The 21,393-nt window shown below is 56.3% G+C and overlaps 1 protein-coding gene across 2 annotated transcripts; it reads right to left on the reverse strand.

The window, feature by feature from the left end:
* Positions 1-3,879: 3,879 nt before the first annotated feature.
* HR (HR lysine demethylase and nuclear receptor corepressor) lies at positions 3,880-21,391 on the reverse strand. Of its 2 annotated transcripts, XM_047760943.1 has the most exons (19): positions 21,251-21,387; positions 19,296-19,946; positions 17,342-18,131; positions 15,669-15,819; positions 15,406-15,587; positions 13,873-14,037; positions 12,885-12,974; positions 12,592-12,707; positions 10,226-10,307; positions 9,696-9,859; positions 9,352-9,588; positions 9,009-9,174; positions 8,757-8,826; positions 8,455-8,585; positions 8,214-8,333; positions 8,001-8,116; positions 5,222-5,386; positions 4,712-4,840; positions 3,880-4,578 (listed from the first exon to the last, which is right to left on the reverse strand). In XM_047760943.1, exons 2-19 carry the CDS (start codon positions 19,905-19,907, stop codon positions 4,516-4,518), a joined length of 3,549 nt encoding a protein of 1,182 aa, XP_047616899.1. In that variant the 5' UTR covers positions 19,908-19,946; positions 21,251-21,387; the 3' UTR covers positions 3,880-4,515. The 2 variants fall into 2 exon arrangements, with proteins under 2 accessions (XP_047616899.1, XP_047616900.1); XM_047760944.1 differs by lacking the exons at positions 3,880-4,578; positions 4,712-4,840; positions 5,222-5,386 and having other exon boundaries at positions 7,352-8,333; positions 13,873-14,040; positions 21,251-21,391.
* Positions 21,392-21,393: the final 2 nt, after the last annotated feature.

Raw genomic sequence — 21,393 nt, forward strand, 5'->3', positions numbered from 1 at the left:
AAATCCTTAGCCCCTTCTCACATACTGAACTGATTGTAAATTCCCCGGAGGCGGAGTGCTGGATTGGGCTGTGGGATATCCCTGGGGGGCCCACAATCTTTTGAGGCATTTGGTGAACACTGCTGCCCCCACCCCCATCCAAGACTCTCACATCCAATCAACTGAACTCACAGGGCTGAAAAGTCCTGGGACTGCAGGGCAAATTGTCAACAAATTTGCTCTATCAAGCTTTGTGTGTGTGTGTGTGTGTGTGTGTGTGCACATGTGTGTTTAGATATTGGTTTTCCCATCTGTGAAGTGGGGAGAGCATGGGTCCCTGACTCTTCTCCGCCTCCCAGGGATGATTTGAGAGAGAGTGAGGTCATGTCTGGGCAGGACTCTGAGAGCCTCACAGGCAGCCTAAGATAAACACCAGACAGCCTAACAGCCTGCAAGAGTAAAGCCTGCAGCAAGCCGAAGCTCCACTCCCCCATTATCACTGGGAAGAGCACCCCTCTCCTGTGAAGTAATGAGGAGCACAGGAGGAACTTGAAAGCCAGTAGCAAACTGTGAAAGGGCCCCCCAGGCAGGGGACCCTTGCGGTGGGTGTACCCAGGCCTTCACATAGTGCTAAAGGGGACAACAGAAAGCAGATTCTCTCAAGGTGTGGGGAGGCAGAGAGCATAGACCCAGAGACAGAACTGGAAAATCGAAGGGAGGGAGGTGGGCTGAGACAGCAACGTCCAGAACCTGAAACAAAGGTAGGTCTCTTTCCCATTTGCTCTGTGTCCTCCATTCTCACGTAAGGAAGACGGCTGTTGTCCTCGCAGAGTGGTAGACAAAAGTGGCTGGGCCTGTGGGCTCCCAGCACCCACGGCAGCCAAGCCTGAACCAGCCATTTCAGGGCCTGTGGGCACGCATGTGTGTGTGTGAGCATGTGTGCAGGAAGGCAGCCTCGGAAACGGAGGCAGGGTGGGGCAAGGGTGTCTGGGAGGCTAGAGCTGTTTAGGGAGGAGCAACCCTGGCCCTGGACAAAAGGCAGGGTGAGGGGTTCAGGGAGGAGTAGGTCTGGCTCCAGCCTGTGCTCTGCCACTAGCTTGCTGACTGACCTCGGGGGAGCCATATCTACCCTCTAAGACATCTGTAAGGTGGCTGGGTGGATCCCGAAACAGAAAAGGAACGTCTGTGGAAAACTGGTGAAATCTCAATAAAGTCTGTTGCTGAGTTAATAGTTTTGCATCAATGTCGGTTTCTTAAGTTTTGATCACTGTGCCATGATTATATGTTAACATGAGAGGAAGGTGGATGAAGGGTAATTGGGAACTTTCTTTTCTTTTTCTTTTTACAGCTGCATGGCACATGGAAGTTCCTGGGCCAGGGGTCAAATTGGAGCCACAGCTGGGGCCTATGCCACAGCCACAGCAACACCAGATCCAAGCCGCATCCTCAATCTATGCCACAACTTGTGGCTATTCTGGATCCCCAACCACTGAGCGAGGCTAGGAATTGAACCTACATCCTTACGGAGACAATGTGGAGTCCTTAACCTGCTGAGCCACAGCAGGAACTCCTGTGTAATTGGGAACTTTCTGTTGCATCTCTGTAGCTCACCTGGAAACCTCAAATCATTTCAAAATAAAAAGTCTAAAAATTGTGCTGGATAAGAAAAAAAAAGGCAGCATTGGATGTACACCCTCCAAGGTCACTTCCAGCTCTGCGGGCTGCGCCTCTGATTTCGGGGCCAGTGAGCAGGGCTGGGGTAGAAGATGGACAGTGGGAGGCTGGGGGAAGCAGAGGCCCAAAGGGCAGGGCTGGATGGCAGGTGAGCCCGCTGAGCCACTGTGAGGAAGAGGGCCACTGAGTGCCTCAAGCTGTCTCAAGGTCAGTCCCGACCTGGACTGGCTTCATTCCCATGTCTAGTTCTAGAACATTTGGTCCACCTGCTGTTCCCTAGGAGCAGAACCAGTATGTCCTGGAGGGTACTGTGACCTGCCGTAAAAGGATGGAGAGGGGAGCTGTCTTGAGGGGAGAGAGGCCCTGGGGCTAGGCCATTGCCATCTTCCCATAGCAAGGACCCTGTGTGTGTTTGGGGATCTGGGGTGACGTCAGGACACGGCTATACATGGTGAAGCAAAGGTAAGGATGGGTCGCTCTGTGCCACTTGGAATGTGATCAGCTGCGACGTGCCTGTGCTGGAAGGAAGAGGACAGAGGGGACAGCTAGTCCATCTGCAAAGTCCATTAAGCACTAAGGCTGTAATGTAAATGAGGCAGGAAATTTGGTTCCAGTCCCAAGTCTGCCATGAATATTGTCGTGTGACCTTGGGCAACTCACTTAACTCCAGCCTGACTGCTTCCTCTTCTGTAAAGTGGAAATAATATATACCTCAAAGTCATGATAAGGGATTAAGTGAGATCCGTTAAAACACTGGGAGTTCCCGATATGGCGAAACGGGATCAGGATCAGTGAGTGGTGTCTCTGCAATGCCAGGATGCAGGTTCAATCTCTGCCCAGCACAGTGGGTTAAGGATCCGGTGTTGTCTCAGCTTCGCTGTAGGTCACAGCTGTGGCTCGGATCTGATCCCTGGCCCGGGAACTTCCATAGGCCAAGGGGCGGCCAAAAAAAGAAAAAAGGAAAAAAAGAAAATACTGGCACATAAAGTGCAGCAATTCCATAATTTTTTTCTTTTTTTTTCCTCTCCTGCAAAGAAATGAAAATAACCTAGCTTCACAAACAATGAAGAAACCTAATTGTTTTAAGAACGAGGGGTGATTATATCAATCACTGCAAAGCCACTTAAGGGAATATGAGCAACGTTTAAAATAAAGGTTAGATGACCAAGTTCCCATTGTGGAGCAGCAGAACCGAGTCCGACTAGGAATCATGAGGCTGTGGGTTCGATCCCTGGCCTCACTCAGTGGGTTAAGGATCTGGCCTTGCTGCGAGCTGTGGTGTAGTTCCCAGACACGGCTCAGATCCTGCGTTGCTGTGGCTGTGGGGGAGGCTGGCAGCTGTAGCTCCGATTGGACCCCTAGCCTGGGAACCTCCACATGCCATGGGTGTGGCCTTACAAAGCAAAATAAATAAATAAATAAATAAATAAAGGTTAGATGGTGACACAGAAAATGATCGCAGTACAGTGTTAAAGAAAGAAACCCAGTACAAACCTCCCCAGTTCAACCATGTGTAAAACAGATCCCTGGAGAAAAGACTAGAAGGAAATACATCCAAATACTAATTGTGGTTGGATTGGAGGTGAGTGGAAGTAGGTTTACAGGTTTCTTCTTCTTATTTTCTCAATGTTCTGAGTATATTGTTTATAATAAAAATTTTTTATTTCATAAAAAAAAAAAAACAATGCTTCCCAAATCACCACAGGAACAATTAGGTATAAGAGTTGGAGCATGTTGGGGCTGAGACAAGGGCAGGGGCATGGGCAGAGCCACACCAGAGGGCCCTGGGGGGTGGGGAGGGGCCAACAACTATCTCTGGCAACCAGCCAGTCCCAAGCAGTGGATCTGGGGCCACCACGGGCACTGAGAGCAGAAGGCTGGGCAGGGGCTCTCCTAGGCCAGCCTTGCGGCGTTCCAGGTCAGGTCAGACAAGAGATGGGGTAGCCTGGAGTTTAGGGAGGGGGCCTTTGGTGCCACACCCACAGGGAGATCACCTTGCTGCTGTGACCCAGCCTCTGCCTGGCCCCTGGTCACTGTCAGGAGAGTCCTCAAGGGCACTTAGTGCTCCTCAGTGAGAGGGAGGACTCAGCTTCCCACCCTAAGAAGAGCAGGCAGTGGTGTTTGACGTCCCTGTCACCACCTCCTCAGCCCCCTCCCGCCGTCCCACCTTCCCCGGCCTATTTGGTCTGCGGGAGCAGGGCCCACCACACAGCATCATGGCAGCAATCACAAAACAAGAAACTTTAATGGAAATTGAGAGGAGGTGAGAGGAAGGAGCAGGACAGGGTCTTGCCTGTGTCATCCCCCCAAGCCAAGCCTGGGCAGTGTCCTGATGACACCCCCTCTGCATACTTCACAGCTCTCTGACAAGAGGGCCAGATGTCAGTGGCCCCTCATCCAGCATGCCTGCAGTGCGCAGGGCCGCCCTGGAGCCCGGGAGGATGTGGGTGGTGTAAGCAGAGCTCGGGCACAGGTGAGACAGCAGGAGATGAGGCAGCAAAAGAAGGTGTTGCTTAAGCCAGAATGATTTCCGAGGTCCCCCAAGGAAAGTCTGTTTGTCTCCTGGGTTGGGGGGCAGGGGTTGGAGGGAGACAACTACCCCCAGTGCGGGTCTGGTACCATGGAGAGGGACTCTAGGGCAGAGCAGGTGCCAGCCTGCAAGGGCCAGTGAAGCTTCGGTGGCACTGTGGTCGTTGGCATTAGGGCCTAGGTCAGGGACAGAGAAAGGGGTGCCCTGCTTGTGCCCAGAGTGGTACTTGGGGCATTGACTCAAAGTCCCCAAGATCGTCAGTGCCGTTCTCTGCTGAAGCTGTGCACTGGTCTGCCTGCCTCCCACCCCTACCCCGGACACCTGGGGTCCCCCTATTTAGCGTCCTGCAATGTCCCCACGGCCACCTTCACTGCTTGGAACACAGCCCAGTCCATCTAGGAGAAAGAGAGAGAACAAGGAGTTAACAGTCACATCCCTGGTCTCCCCCCACCCACCAAGAACACCCCTCCTGGGCCTGTGGGGGGACTCAGGCGGTACATCCAGGCTCCCAGCCAGGCTCACACTCACCTGGGCATAAAGCAGGCGGCAGTCAGGGGGCAGGCTGGGACCCTGGTGGCAGAGCTGAGTGGAGAGGGCAGAGGTCTCGGGGGACAGGAAGTGCTGAGTGATGCTCACTGTGCTTACCAGGCCCTGCACCTGTGCCAGAGATGGGGCGCGGGGTGGGGGGGGAGGTGTCTCTGTGTCAGCAGAGACCCAGGATGACATGGCCTGCCCCTCTCATCGCTGAGATCTGTTTCCCATAATGACCCCTGCCCAGCTCTCAGAGAGCAGAGGCCCTGATTCCAGCACCAGGCACCCCAAAGTGTGTGGCCAAAACCCAGCCCAGGGGATGTCAGAGATACAGGCAGAACTAGCACAAAGCCCAAAGCCCAACTGGCTTGATGACTTCAAGATCACTCAGTTTCTCTTCACTACAATGGAGATGGGACTGCCCGCCCTTCCCAGCAGTATAACAGGCCCGGGAAGGCTTCTGAGATTCTGAGCTCTGCAGATCCCCGCCCCGCGCTGGGGAAGCACCTGATGGGGAGCCCCGGCAGGCACCAGCACGGCCTCTCCAGGAGCCTGCAGCAGAGTCCAGCAGCTCACGCCCCACTCTTCCCGCAGGCGCCGCCGCAGCCTGGCATCCAGGTAGCAGCTGCCCGGGGTGCCAGGCTCCAAGTTTCCTGCCCCGGCCGGGCACACCTTGAAGAAGAGAAGGGGGAATGAGCAAAGGGGGAGGGCTAGGGCAGGAGTACAGGAAGGTGTGGCCTCGGCTGCCCCAAGGCCAGAGGCACAGGAAAGAGCTGAGGTGGGCGGTCGGTCGAGTCTCAAGGGCAGGCCGGCTGGGAGGACATAGGGAGAGAAAGGGGCAGGGTGGCAAGGGGCTGGGGGCTGCTCAGGTTGGCAGAACAGAGATGTGGCTGAAAGGAGCTTAGAGGAAAGGATTAAGGGCTCTGACTGGGGGTCTAAATCCCCGCTCTTTCTGGGCCGGATGCCACGGTGCGGGGGGGCGGGGGGGGGTCTTTTTTTTTTTTTCTTTTTAGGGCTGCACCTGGGACATATGGAAGTTCCCAGGCTAAGGGTCTGATCGAGGTTACAGCCGCTGGCCTATGCCACAGCCACACCAACACCAGATCTGAGCTGCGTCTACAACCTATACCACAGCTCATGGCAATGCTGGATACCTAACCCATTGAGTGAGGCCAGGGATCAAACCCGCATCCTCATGGATACTAGTCAGATTCATTTCCGCTGAGCCACAGTAGGAACTCCCTGGGCTGGATGCCTTGATAGCTTCTGTGTCCCTGGACCTGAGCCCTCTGTTCCCTCCTTCAAAGCTACCCCTTTGTCCAAGGTCCTGTATAATTCCAACTTATAAACCATCTCCACCAGGAGCTTTTTTAAATTTTTTTTTTTTTTTTTTTTTTTTTAGGGCTGCACCCGTGGCATATGGAAGTTTCCAGGCTAGGGGTCAAATCAGAGCTGTAGCCACTGGCCTATACCACAGCCACAGCAACTTGTGATCCGAGCTGCATCTGCAACCTACACCACAGCTCATGGCAAAGCTGGATCCTTAACTCACTGAGTGAGGCCAGGGACTGAACCTGTGTCCTCACGGATACTAGTTCTTAACCCGCTGAGTCGTGATGGGAACTCCCCACCAGGAGCTCTTAACCTGTGGAGTCCTGTGAATGCCCTGAACTATGTGCTAAATGGTAGGTGAGTAGGTAGCTTTGTGTCTCTGGGAAGACAATCCAAAGCATTCAACAGATTCTTCAAAGATCCCAGATCCAAGAAAGGCACGGCCACACAGAAGTTCTGATTTGGGGGGGTGGATGGGCTTGACAGTCCAGGCCAAGGCCTCGAAAGCAGGCCCAGCTTTGGGAGCCTTTACCAACCCACCCAGAACAGGGAGCTCTTTGGGCAGATGGGGGACTTGTGGAGGCCAGGGCCCAGATGACACCTGCATTGTGCTCCAGCTGGCTCCCAGCTCCACCTACCCTTTCAGCAGGTTACCCCCTGGTGTTAGGGCTCAGGCCTCAAGATTGTGCCACGGGGAGAGAGGAGGCGAGTGAATCAGGTTGGACCCTAGGGTAACCTCAGGCAGGTGCCAAGGATGTCCAACCTGGAACTGGAGCAGTATTTCCCAGGCCACCCAGGGAGAATATGCCCCCCAGAGTTTCCCCATGAATCACTGGGTTTGGCCATCTGGGACTGCTCACAGCCAACCACACCCAGACCAGACAAGGCCATCTGTGTATGTCAGCATCCCAGCACCTGTGGGCATCTGCAGAGCTGGGTGAGTCTGTCCACATATCTGCATCTCTCCTGGGCACCCACACATTCCTGTGCCTGAGCAGGGGTGACTCCTGGTGGACATCTCTCCCCAAGAACAGCCAGGGCTCAGCTGGACTTTGGAACCATGGCGTCCCCCCCCCCCCCCCTCCACAGCTTCCTGACTCCTGCTCACCCCTCCTCTTCTCCTTCTCTGCCCCCTCCTGGTGCTGTCTCTCCCTCTACCTACCATGATGCCCCCCTCAGCTTTTACTTCCTAGGACCTCAGAGAACCTCCAGGTGAGGTGCAGATGCCCAGAGGAGGTTCTCAGGTGAGCTTCTGGTTGCCCCCTGCCAGCACCCCGCCCCCCACCCCCCCTCCACAGGAGCCCATGAAGGGAAGGCTGCCTGCCCCCAGGAGACGTAAAGCCACACGGGCTGGGAACAGCCACAAGCTCAGGTCCCAACTTTAACACCCAGCCTCAGTGTTCTTATCTTCAAAATGGGAAAGCAGCAGTACCAACTGCACAGCCTAGTTGTGACAATTAACATGGATAATGGACCCAAGGCCCTCAGCACAGTGCCCAGCCTATGGCAATTCTTATTTCATCTCTAGGTCTGCCTAGGCCCCCTGCTCTTTCCTTTTTTTTCCCCCCTTCTTCTTTTTTTTTTTTTTTTCAGGGCCGTACCTGCAGCATATGGAAGTTCCCAGACTAGGGGTCAAATCGGAGCTGCATCTGCGACCTACACCACAGCTCACAGCAACACCAGATCTTTAACGCACTGAGCGAGGCCAGGAATCAAACACTTATCCTCATGGATACCAGCCGGGTTCTTAACCTGCTGAGCCACAATGGGAACTCCACACTCTGCTCTTTCTATGCACCCCACCACATGCTTCTCACAAGGGCCCAGTCGACCTTCCCTGCAGCTGTTGAGTCCAGCTCACCTGAGGCGGGGAGCGAGCACACGGGGCACACATACAGAGGGAGAGCTTCTGGGGCTGGGAGGGGAAGGGGAGGGCTCCCAGCTCCCTCCTCACCATCTGGAGAAAGCGGCGGATGCGCTGGGTGTCCTGTGCCCGGAACACATGCCACACGGTGCTGACCTGGCTGCCTGGAGACCAGAGTCCCTCCCCATCCAGGCCTGAGAGGAAGTCTGGAGGGAGAAAGACGGCTCAGGAGGGCCGGGGGCCCACAGACAGCACCTCGCGTCTGGAGCTTATGCCCACCCCTGCTTACAGCCAAGGACGCACCTTTCTGTGCCCGGTGCCAGGTGGGCAGTGGGGCTTCAGCACGTACCAGGACACTGACCAGGTCAGTCACCTCCACACAGAGGTTCTTGGTCCCCAGATGCCCACAGTGTGGGCTCACACCTGCATGGAGGTAGAGAAAGAACAGCTGGGAAGGGGCCCCATGACCTTGGCACAGACGCACGCATACTGGGAGATGACAGGGAGGGAGTGGACACTGGGTAAGAGTAGAATGGACACTTACCATAGGCTGCCCACAGCTGGGGCACCAGTGGGCGCAGGCCAGGGCCCGGTGGGAGGTAGGAAGCCAGGTTGAGTTTCCCATGGTGGGCACAGTACTCCGGGAGCGGCAGGCTGGCAGCCAGGTTCTCCACCCTGTGTGTGTGGGGGGGAGGGGGCAAGCCCAGCAGGCTCAACCCAGGTACCAGAGACCCCGTCAAAGCCCCTGAGACTAGGGTAACTCCCCCGGGCAAGCACAGAGCATTGAGGCTCACAGCACCAAGGAGGCAAGGAAGGGGGGCCCGGCCTGTCCTTGGTACCACACACCTGCTGGCGTCCTCGTCCCCAAGAGCTCTGTGCAGCAACAAGACCGAGCCCTCGTCTGACTTTGGGCGAGCTAGGGGAGGAGACAGAAAAGCCATTGGCCCAGGGAGGAACCACCTTGGTCCAGAGGCCCCTACTCCTCTGTCCAGCTTCTGCATTGGGCTCTGCTTCCAGCTGCCCCAGGGCCACCCTGGGACTCCACTGCCCCCGGCTCCAGCTCCCAGGTCCTCCTCTATCCACGTCAGGGATGCTTACTCTCAGGCCGGGAGAATCCCTCCCAGAATGCTGTGCTGCCCAGGCTCGTGGACTGGGGAGGCCCGAGGGGAGTGAGGGCGTGCACTTGGCCTCCAAGTGCCCCAAGAGCTTCTGTCTCCCACAGGTGGCTTTGCAGTGTCTTCTGAATCCCTGACACCAACACGGGCTGTCATGGAGAAAGGGGGACACAAGGAGGATGGATGGGGTACCCAACACCGCCAGACTGGAGCATGTTGTAGGGGCACCAGGACAGCGCAGGGACAGGCCGTGTTTTTTCCTCTGAGGGACAGACCATGTCTGCCTGGGCTACGGGACCCGGGAGCGTGGAGGAGAAGAGTCTCACCTGGCCCTGCCTCCAGTGCTCCTGGAAGAGATGGAAGCCTCTCTGAGGCCTGGGTTCCTGCAGCCACAGCAAAGCCCCGGGAGGAGGCAGCCGGAGCCGCACCGGTGAGAGAGGCAGGCCCAGGCCCTTGCGCAGGCCCGGCCCCCCTCGCAGCCCTGGCCCCAGGGCTTTCTCCTGTATCTTCCGTTCCACCACCTGCGCGATGATGCTGTCCAGGATGTTGGTGATGCGGTCGTCCTGCAGGGAGGGAGCGAGGGAGGGGCAGGAGGGCTCAGGACCCATCTGACCCTGCAGGGAAGGCTGGCCCAGCCTCCGCTCCAGACCCCAACCCTCCCTTTGCTCACGCTGGGCAGGGCCGGAGTGACAGGGGCAAAGGCCATGTGTATCCGTTCATGCCCCAAGCAGAGTTTGACAGCAGTGGAGGCCAGCAGTTCACATAGAGAGGGACAAGGCAAGGGCCCTCGGCCAGCACGGTCCTCTGCCGGGGTCTCTGTGGAGTCCGGGGTCTCTGTTAGGGAGGAGAGCGGTGAGGAGCTTCACCTTTCTCCTGAGGCTCCGTTGCCCACGTGCTCGTCCCTCATCTCCTGGCTGAGTCTGCTCTGTCCTCACTGGCATAGCCCATCTCAGCTCTGCTCTGGGTGTGCTCGCCTCCCATCGGCTTTGCTGCCAGCATCTCCAGGACATCTCCAAAGGAGGGGCTCAGAACGGGGGGCTGCCTGGAGAAGGGTTAGGAGGCTTGGCCTAGATTTTATTTAGATTTATTTTCTTTGGAATGAGTTGGGGGGTGGCTAAAGCAATTCCAGTCTCTCCTGGGGACCCCAACCTGGCCCAGCCTCTCCCGCATAGTCTGAGCGAGGGGCAGGCAGCTGCTCACCTTCTTTGATGTCCTTGGTCCTGTTGGTATCCCCGTTGCAGGAAGGTTGTGGAGTTGGGGGAGTTTCCTCTGTCGGCTCCTTCTGTTAAATACACCCCCCAATCCAACCAGAAATTTAAAAATGGCAGGTGCAACTCAGTACAATTCAACCCACAAGTATTAACAGTGAACTCTTGCAAGTCCCAAAATCATGTTTATAAGGAGCAAAATGTCATATTAGGTGGAAAAACCTTAGGTGGAAAAACATTGGCCATGGACCTTATGTATAGAGTACGAGCTAAAGTATACTTAGGAGTTTCCGTCGTGGTGCAACGGAAACAAATCTGACTAGGTACCATGAGGTTGTGGGTTTGATTCCTGGCCTTCCTCAGTGGGTTAAGGATACGGCACTGCCATGAGCTGTGGCGTAGGTCACAGACGCGGCTCGGATCTGGCGTTGCTGCCGCTGTGGCATGGGTCGGCAGCTGTAGCTCCGATTCGACCCCTAGCCTGAGAAACTCCATATGCCGCGGCTGCACCTCTAAAAAGGCAAATAAATAAATAAATAAAGTATACTTAAAAGGGACTGCAGGAGTTCCCGTCGTGGCGCAGTAGTTAATGAATCCGACTAGGAACCACGAGGTTGGGGGTTCGGTCCCTGCCCTTGCTCAGTGGGTTAACGATCCAGCATTGCCGTGAGCTGTGGTGTAGATTGAAGAAACAGCTCGGATATGGCATTGCTGCGGCTGTGCCATAGGCCAGCAGCTACAGCTCTGTTTAGACCCCTAGCCTGGGAACCTCCATATGCCGCCGGATCGGCCCAAGAAATAGCAAAAAAAAAAGACCAAAAAAAAAAGGGGACTGCAATAAATATATAGGCAAAAGACTGGAAAGAAATATGTCAAAATGTGGCGTTCCCATCGTGGCTCAGTGGTTAACAAATCCGACCAGGAACCATGAGGTTGTAGGTTCGATCCCTGGCCTCACTCAGTGGGTTAAGGATCCGGCATTACCATGAACTGTGGTGTAGGTTGAAGAAACAGCTCGGATCTGGCATTGCTGCAGCTGTGGCGTAGGCCAGCAGCTACAGCTCTGATTAGACCCCTAGCCTGGGAACCTCCATATGCCATGGGTGCAGCCCTAGAAAAGATAAAAAATAAAAGAAATATGTCAAAATGATAATGGTGGCATTATAGGCCATTGCTGTTTTTCTTCCTTACTCTTTTATTATTTTTTTGGCAGCACCCATGGCATGTGGAAGTTCCTGGGCCAGGGCTCGAACCCTCGCCATAGCTATAACCAGAGCCACAGCAGTGACCACACTAGATCCTTAACCACTGCACCATGAGGGAGCACTTTTCTTCCTTATTCTTGTCTGTATTTTCCAAATTTTCCACAGTGGGACAGTTCACAGTGTCTGACACTTGAAAGGCAGTCAATAAACAATTTCTTGAATAAAAGCTTTTTATCATAAAAGCATGAAATTCATTAAAAAAAAACTTAGTAAGATGCATACTGAGCACATGCTCTGCATCAGGTGCGGGAATACTGAGAATGTGGGCCAACACTTTGCGGGCAGGAATCAGTGCCTGGTGAGTAGAGAGATAGGACTTCCAGCCAGCAGCTCTAGCAAGATGCTGGAATGGGAGCTCCCTTCGTGGGTCAGCAGTTAACAAACCCGACTAAGATCTATAAGGTTGCGAGTTCTATCTCTGGCCTCACTCAGTGGGTTAAGGATCCAGCGTTGTGGTGAGCTGTGTAGGTCGAAGACGTGGCTCGGATCCCACATTGCTGTGGCTGTGGCATAGGTCAGCAGCTGTCGCTGATTCGACTCCTAGCCTAAGAACTTCCATATGCCTCATGTACGGCCCTAAAATAGAAAAAAAAAAAAAGATGCTGGAATGTGCACAAAAAGGGTGGGAGCTCTGGGCAGGCAGAGTGAGAACTTCTGCTGGGCAGGATGAGGAGAGGTGGGGCAGACGCTAGAGCTCACTCCATGGACCCTCACCCCCAGGGGAAGGCAAAAAGTAGCCTGGTTTCACCCAACTTCCATGTCCCTCTTCATTCCCATCAAAAGCAAAGGAACAGAAGTTCCCGCTATGGTACAGTGAGATCAGTGGCATCTTGGAAGAGCTGGGGTGCAAGTTCAATCCCCGGCCGGGCACAATAGGCTAAGGATCCAGTGATGCCACACCTACAGCTTAGGTTGCAACTACAGCTCAGATCTGATCGCTGACCTGGGAACTCCATATGCCTCGGGCAGCCCCCCAAAAGAAAAAAAAAAACAAAGCAGAGGACCAAACCCTGCTAAGGTCAGTCATTTGCAGTCACACTGCCCTCTCCTGGGGCCCACTGGCTAGTGAGCCCTCCCGTGCCCCACTTCTTACCTGCTGGCCCCCATCCACAGGGGTCCATACCCGGGCCTCAGCTTTGCAGGGACAGTGCCCTCGAATGTCAAACTTGACCCAGACCTGGTGCATTGCCGTGCTCAGTTCTGCCAAAGCTGTGAGGGGGAAAGGGGAGATGGAATTTGCCAGTAAGAGCAGACAGGAGGCCACACCTATGCTGCTTGGCCTCACCGCCCAGGACAGCATAGGACCAGGCTGAGGGACATCCACATAGGAAGCTGACCTTCCCTGGGACCTGCCCTCTGTCCATCCCACCCCGCAAGAGGGCTCACCCTGGCTGGAGACAAACTGGGTAAGCATCAGGGAGCAGGAACTGTGCCCAGCCTCCTGGGCACACTTCTCTGTGGACTGCTCCTGAGAGCCTGTGGGATAGGAAGGGAGAAGCTGCAGGTTCGGAAATCAAGGTAAACCAAGGTTAAGGTCAGGGAAGAAGAGCAAGGGCATGATATCTAAATCGGGGGCCTTGACAATCTATAAAACACAGGCTTTCCAGGAAACAGGTTCAGTAGTGACACAGGATCCTTTGCTTACAGAACAGGGAGCCTTTAATCTGCAGATGTGCATTGCAAGATGCAAGATGATCATGCAGAATACGGTGTTCCGAAAGGTTTCTGACCAGGGAACACCGGGAAATTTCAAGGGTTGAGATGGCAAGTTGAGCCAAGGGAGAGAAAGCTGAGAACCATGAAAAGAGCAGGACTTGGAATCGGAAGACCTAACTTCATTTATTTATTTATTTATTTATTTATTTGGGGGGGTTGATATATAACTTTATTAATGTTGAAAAGTTGTAGTAAAATAAGCATAACATCAAACTTGCCATTTTAATCTTATATATAATTCAGGGGCATTAATTACACTCACGATGTTCCATAGCATCATGAGCCAGCAGACCTGACTTTAAACCCTGGACCCAACATTTACTGGCTGCATGACCTTGGACGAGTCACTTCACTTCTCTGAGTTTTCCATATTTAGCAATTGGAGGCAATAATACCCACCTCACCATGTTGTAAGGTTTAAAAAGGTGCAAGCTGAGCCAAGTGAGAAGCAGAGAGGAGGCACCTGACTTCTTCTAAGGGTGGACAAGGACAGGGCATGGCTCCCTGATCTGGGAAAGGGAAAGGCCTGCTCTAAGGGGCAGTGAGCAGTGGTGGCTGAGCCCAGGGCTGGGGAGGGAGGCTTTCTTGGGGAGAGGCAGCCAAGAAATGGCCATAAACTTCAGAGCAGCCCTTCCGAGGGCCCCAGCTCTCTCCCTACCTGCTTTCTCCCTGGCCTTCCCAGCACCCGCCACGCGACCACAGGCCACACAGAGACGGTGGCTGCAGCGGGGGCATCGCCAGTGGGTGTTGAAGAGTCCATGGTGGCAGCGGCTGCAGCAGCGCAGGATACCTGGGTTGTCCTCTGTCCCGGCTGGCCCTTGGCCTGCTGACCGTGGGAGAGAATAGGGTCAGAGCGACCTCAGGCCAGTGGCCTCATGTGGGAGGGCTCTAGGCTGGGATGGACAGAAATAGGAGAGGTTTCCACTGAGGGGGGCGCTGCCCCAGAAAAGAGACAGGCCCCTCATAGCCACCCCCACTTCCCGGTCAGCCGCCCTTAAGCGCCCTCATCTCTGGCCAACCCTCCCAGGACCATGCAGGCTGCACCTCCCCAGTGCCTGCCCCAGGGTTTCCCAATCCACTCTCAACACAGCCCTTCACCCACTCCCTCCCTTCCTCCCTCCCTCCCAAGTGGTGTTTCCTCAGGGAACCCTGGATCTCAGAAGTGGAAGCCTCAACAGGCTGCTCCCCTCCCCCGAGTCTCACCCTAAGCCTGGTTGGTAAGTGGGAGGACGCCAGTGAGCGCACGCTCATTTACTCATTCAACAAACACTTGTCCCATCCCAAGCTGGGTGCTGAGGATTCAGAGCTGCTCAAGACCTGATGCTTTCCCTCCAAGCACTCACATCGCAAGGGGGGAGATGGACCCATAAGCATGGCGGTGATCATGGCATCCCTGGGGTGGATGCTGGAGTGGGATGGAAGGATGAGGGTGGGGACAGCCACACAAATGGGCCCTGAGTGATGAGTAAGTTTTCATTCACCAGGTAGGAAGGGAGGGGAAGGGCATTCCAGACAGAGGGAACAGAGGGTGCCAAGGCCCAAGAGGGTGGAGCAGCTCGAGTGAGCCAGTGATGCAGTGCACCGGGAATCCAGGCGGAGGGAGTGGCAGAGTGGACGGGGGCTGGCTGTGAAGAGGGAAGGGGTGGACTTTCTGGGACAAGAGCGAGCCACCAGCAGGCTCTACCTAAGGAGGGATAGGACCGCAGGTGTGTGTTTTCCACCATTTTCAGGAAGGGACACAGGAGGGAGAGCCTGGAGCTAGATGGACTAGCCTATCACCTGGCCTCCATCGGCCTCTAACCTCAGCCCCAATCCCAACAGCCCCCCAGGGCCCGAGAGCCAGCCACCCCAGAAGCCTTCCAAAAGCCGGCGGGAGCTCCCCCACCTCCAGCTGCTCTTGCAGACACACTGGCACTCAGTCTTGTTTCCCTAACAAGCCCAAAGCTCTTAGAGAGTTGGGCCAGACCAGGTTTTACACCTTCACAACATCCCCCGCCCAGGCCAGAAACTTCGGAATACAAGTTGACTCAGAGCCTGAGCTGGGAACAAGCACAAGGCAGGGCAGCAGCTCTCCTGAGCTGGCAAGCCTGAGGCAGGACTAAGGGCGGTGGGAGGGGCCGTGCTCCTTGTGAAAGCACAGACACAGGCCTGGCCCTTCTGGGGTCCTGAAGGCCCGGTGGCTCCTGCTCACCTTCCCGCTGGGCCCAGGCCAGGGCCTCCCGCTCCCTCCGCAGCAGGCGGCACAGTCGGTCTCCCAGAGCACTGAGCAGGTGCTTGGCGAGGCCCACGCTGAGCCCGGCCTCCAGGCCAGACCCTCCTCCCTCTGCAGAGCTGGCGTCTTCGTCCTGCTGTGGCTCCCCCCCCGGAGGCAATCTGCAGGCAGGGCAGAGGAAGGTGAGGGGGGGACCCCCACTGGGAGGATGATGCTGGAGCCATCCAGGGGCAGTGGCTCACCTGGGCACAGGCTGGGCATGGCAGGACAGCCCTCCTGCCTCACCAACTGCCCGGGCACAGCTTTGGCACTGGGTGACGCCTGCTGGGGGAGTTGTGCCAGGTGTGTCCTGAAGCCCAGGGTCCTGGAGGCTGGCTCTGCCATCTCGGGGTCCTGAAGGGACAACACAGCTGGTCAGGAGTCTGGGCTTTGGGAGTTCCCATCGTGGCTCAGCGGGCTACAAATCCAACTAGTATCCATGAAGATGCGGGTTCAATCCCTGGCCTTGCTCAGTGGGTTAAGGATCTGGCGTTGCTCCGAGCTGTAGCACACGTCACAGACGCGGCTCAGATGCCATGTGGCTGTGGCTGTGGTGTAGGCTGGCAGCTGCAGCTCTGATAGACCCCTAGCCTGTGAACCTCCATATGCCTTGGGTACGGTCCTAAAAAGCAAAAAAAAAAAAAAAAGTCTGGGCTTCCGCAAAGCCCAGGCCCTGCCTTAGTACCCAGTTCGTCCCCAGGCAGAGCCAACCCAGCCCCTAGGTCCCAGTCTTTGAGGCCTGATTTGGAACAAGACAAGAGGCAGCCCAAAACTTCACAAAGGCTAAACAGGAGCCTGAGAATGCCCTGACATGGACTGACGGGCCGAGAGGAGGACTCTGCTATGTTGGGCCTCAGGTTGGGGCAGCTGGGGCGCAGGATCCAGTTGGTATAGACTTGGGCTAGCACTGCTTTGCACTCAGTGATACTGTTGGCTTAGTGACAGTGTGAAGAGACAATCCCGACATGGACGGAGGGCACTGGAAGGTGAGAAGGCCGGAGAGTTTCAACACAGGCCACAGGTGCAGTAACCCAAGAAGGCGGAGGGATCCACAGCTTCCCGGTGCAGGCAGAGGCCCGGGAGAGCAGAGACAGACCCACGCCAGGTGCAGGGGTGCCTGGGCAAAGCCAGCAAGGGGCCTGATCCAGGCCCAGCAATCCAGGAGGCCAAGAAACTGAGATGATCCTGAAGAACTGAGACTGGGCCTGGCAGTGCCAGAAACTTCCGTGAAGGACACAGCGTGACAGAGGTCCAGGACATGCCCAAGTCCTAACACTGGCAGAGTCCAAACTGAGTTTCCATGGTCCAGTCGGCCCAGCGAGTTGCTGTTCGTTCCTGAGGTCCTTCAGGAGAAGCAGTCCCCCCTCCCCCAGACAGGGGATTTGTGGCACAAATAATCACAAAGGTGACTGTTCACTGAGTCCTTACTAAGTGCGCCAAAGGTGAGTGATATCATTGCATCTTGGCCGCCATCTCTTCGAGGCAGGTGCTGTCTTTATCCCCACTTTGTAGATGAATAAACTGTAGCCCAGAGAGGTGAAGTAACTAGCCCAAGGTCACACAGCACCACATCAGCAAAGTCAGGACCCAGGCACTCTGACTCCAGAATCCACACACCGGACACTGTCATTATACCATTACCAACACGCCATGGCTTGGGAGGAGGCAGATGAGAAGAGAAGTCACTTGCTGGAAGGCTCTGGCCTATAGATGCTAAGGAACTTCCAGAGAGCTATTCCATCCAGGTGGGCAATCAGATAGCTGGGTGTGACCCACTTGTAAAGGACCTACTGACACCCCCGCCTCCCTCCTGCAAAAGCCCCAACCCCAAACCCTCACGGGCTGGGCACCTGCAGCCCCTCCCCTGCTCCCTTACCTGTGGGGTCATCATGCTGTTTTGCCTCCGCCTCATTCCCAAATGACGAGTCCAGCCCCTCCTGCCAGCCTCTGGCCCCCTGCGCCACGCTGCCTGGGAAGGGATCAGGCGGGCGCTTGGCGGCTGGGCTGTCCACCGCTCCCTGGACCCCAGGGCTGCTTGCCCTCTTGAGGGCCCGCAGCTGGGTAGCTGGGCTCTCTTCCTCCCCAAGGCAGCTGTCTGGGCAGCCAAACTGCTCAGAGTGTCGTGTGAGCCACGTCTTCTTCAGCTTGGTGTGATGGCTGGGCAGGCAGGCCCTGGGACCAGGGGCCTTGCTGGCTTCCTCACTGGATTCATTTGGCCCACCAGAGCCTCGCTCCAGGTCCTCCTGGCACTTCCCACAAGGGTCAAGACCTCCATCTCCAGCTGGCGGGTGAGATGAGCAACAGCCCACCCGGGGGGTAGGAGGCCCAGGAGAGGGGCCCCTTGATGAGGCTGATGGCCCCAAGTGGTACCCAAGGCTCCCACCTCCTGGTACAGCCCAACCGTCGCCAAGAGTATGAACCAGGCCTGGGGAAAAGGCGGGCCACAGGGTCCGGGGAACAGTGTCTGGATGACCCAGGAGAAGAGGGCAAAGATTCTGAGGCCTGCTGACTCCTGTCTCTCCATCCCTCTGGTGGAAAGAAGGGCATCCCCCCTCCCCAGTTCTCTGGGGATGCCCGCCAGCGGCTAAGCCCAGCGACCCAGGTTCTGCACTTGCCAGCGGCTCCTTTGCCAGCCTGAGAATGCTTGGATCCTTGTGGTAAAAGCCCTAAAAAGAAGAGAAGGGATTAAGCCAGTGCTGACGTTGGTTCCCAGGGATTAAACGGACAAGCAGAACCAACAACCAGAAGGTATGCACCTATGTGGCTTTAAGGATTGTGAAAATACTGCAGAACACACCGGTTAATAGGCACTGGTCCCCTACCTGCTTCCCTCACAGCCCCCGATCCTTCCCCAGGATTTCTCAGACCTCTCCATAATCCAGCAGCTAAATGGTTAATGCCCGGCTCAGTCAAAGGGCCTCCAGAATGTATTCAGGTGGGGTGGTGCCCTATACCATAGTGGATTAAAAATATTTTTTGAGGAGTTCCTGTTGTGGCGCAGCAGTTAACGAATCCGACTAGGAACCATGAGGTTGCGGGTTCCATCCCTGGCCTTTCTCAGTGGGTTAAGGACCCGGCGTTGCCGTGAGCTGTGGGTGAAGGTTGCAGACGCGGCTCAGATCCCGCATTGCAGTGGCTCTGGCGTAGGCCAGTGGTTACAGCTTCGATTCGACCCCTAGCCTGGGAACCTCCATATGCCGTGGAAGCAGCCCTAGAAAAGGCAAAAAGACAAAAATATATATATATATATTTTTTTTTTGAGAACTATGTCTGGATATTTATGTTGCAACAGAACAAAGGGAGGGGAAAAATGTATACATGTAGGTGTAACTTGGTCCCCATGCTGTACAGCAGAAAAAATAAATAAAATAAAATTAATAATAATAATAATAATAATAATAGTATTTTACATTTCATCCCTGAGATGACCCTGCAGTTCACTTGCAGGGGAAGTGCCACAGATACAGGCCATGGGGCCACCTGAACATCTCACTCCCAGAGAGAGGGCCTCATCTGCCCCTCCCCCTAGGACAAGACCACACATTCTGAGGCCCCAGTTCCCAGGGCCTCGTTCAGGGTGGACAATGGGTGAGTCAACTTCCGAAATGACCCAAAGACAGGGAGGCCTAATGAGATGGTTTTGCTCAGAAGAGGAGTTGCTTGGGGTTTACTGTGTCTGAGCCGAAGGCTCCGCCTCTGCCTGGCTAGCGCCTTATCTTTTCATTAAAATGGAAGGTCAGAGTGGTTTAACCCTGGCAGGGTCGCTGGGGGACCACTGAGGCCCCTTGCATAGCCTGAGCCCCAGGTACCCTCTCTGCTCCAACACTCACCTTGCTGCCTAAGTTGAAGGCGGAGGGCACTTTGGGCTGGCCCCCGGAGTATACCCAGGAGTGTGGGGTCAGGGGCCAGTCACATGGACGCTCTGGGGGCAGGCTGGACACTAGGTAGGGTGGCAAGCAGGTGGGCACCCAGAAGGGAGCTCGCTCTAGGATCTTGGTCTCCAGAAGGAAGGGGCAGTGCAAGGGCCGGAAGGCCACAGGGTCACTCTTGGCATGGCCACTGTTATGCTCAGGCATCAAGGGGCTGTAGTGAGGCGGGCACGCTGACCCGCAGAAAGCCAGTGGATGGGTAAGCATGGCCTCCTTCCAGCGCAGCTCCTCCTTGTTGCCCAGCCAGCTAGCCTTCCTCTCCCCATTCCGGGGGCCTTCGCCTTCCAGCAGTGGGAGTGTGTCCTTGGGGCTTGGGGGGAAGCCAGGGGGGAGACAGGATCCTGGGGTGCTTAGGAACCCCCTCCAGAAAGGAGCAGGCTCTCCCAGGCACAGCGCCGCAGGGCGCAGGCCATCTCGTGGTGGGGTATCCGGCTCCGGGCCCACGATGCCGTTCACAGGGGCTCTCTTCTCCCAGGCTGGGGTCTCCTTCAGGAAGATGGGCGTACTCTCCATCACTCTCCTGCCCTCATGGGGCTCTCCCAGAGGGGGTCCCTGGAGCATAATCACCAAAATATGAGCTTCTTAGGCCCAGACCCCAAGTACCCTACCACCTGGTACAGAGTGGGCACCACCCCCACAGCACCAAGGCACCCCATACCAGTAGGCAAGCCAACCTACAGCTGGGCTCCATCCTGCCTGTCCACATGAGACCCAAAGGGCCTGTCTGGGTGGCCTGCTCAAGTGTGGGGAAGTCACCCCTTCCCCCACGTGCCCGGGACTTTACAGCCCACCTGGGCCAGAGTACCCCAAACAGAGACTGCTGTCTCTAGAATGACCTGGCCTGGCCTTGTTGAGCCTGGAACTGATCACAAGCCATGGGAAGGGACACTGGGGCAAGAACCCCAAAGATGAGCCCTATGGAAGGCACTGCACGGGGACACAAGAAGGATGGCTTCTGGCCCTGATCTAGTCACCTGCTGTGGGACCTTGGGCCAGTCATGTCACTCCTCTGGGCCTTCCTGTACACTTGTGTAAAACAGGGCGGGGGAAGGGGCAGTCTCAGAGGCCTCTTCCCACACTGCTGGCTGTGCTCCTGGGGGTGCTGCTCCCTCACCCCCAGCCCCAGCCCCACACAAGCTTGTTTGGGTGGGAAATGCCAACGGGCAGGCTGGTGTCACTGGAGTGAGCCACCACACCGGGCTGCTGGCTGGAATTGCTCCCTACACCTGGGCGGCACCGAGTCTGCCTCTTCTCAGCGCTATAACAGTTTCTTGGCTTCTGAGGCAGAGCCCAGGATAACTGCTGGGGGCTGGGATCTCCAACTCTGCCGCCTAAGGAAGGAGTGAGCCAGCACAGGAGAGGGCTGTGAAGAGGCCTCCTCTGGGATAGGTCAAGATGCCCCAGTCCAGCCAGCAGTGCCAGGGCCGCTGGTGGACGCTGGTAACTGCAGCCGGGCGCGCGGGAAGGGGGCGGGGGGAGGAGGCGGGGAAAGCGGGCTGGGCCCCAGAGAGAGGCAAAGGAGGGAAAATTGAACCTGTGCGTGCAAAGGACCAGGGTGACAGGTGGCATCAGAGCCATGGCGCTCTCCCTGGGCGGCGGCGTCGGCACACTGGGGCAAGCCCCAGGAAGGAGGTGGGGGAACTCAGGGAGCCAGTGGCAGAGGGAGCTCAGGTTTTCTGGGGCCACTGCTCCGACGCGGTCCAGCCCCGACGGGCATCCTAACTTTCAGAGGTGTGGCCCAGCCCAGAGGAGCAAGAGGGGGCTTACTCCCTGCGTGCGGCGCGGGCTCGGCTCAGAAACGCGCTATTGCGGGCGTCCCCAGAAGGTGCGCTCCTGGCTCCGGTCTCAGCGCTTACCTGGGCTTCACGGGCCGGGCGTGGCGCGGGCGGCGACGGTCGTGGTGGCCGACGCCGGGCGCCCTCTCCCCATGGGCTGACTCCGGGGCCTCCCGGCTGGCTGGCAAGAACTCGTTCTCCGCTGTCGGCTCAGCGCGCTCGCG

This window comes from Phacochoerus africanus, chromosome 15 (assembly GCF_016906955.1).
Source record: "Phacochoerus africanus isolate WHEZ1 chromosome 15, ROS_Pafr_v1, whole genome shotgun sequence".
Classification (NCBI taxonomy): Eukaryota; Metazoa; Chordata; class Mammalia; order Artiodactyla; family Suidae; genus Phacochoerus; species Phacochoerus africanus.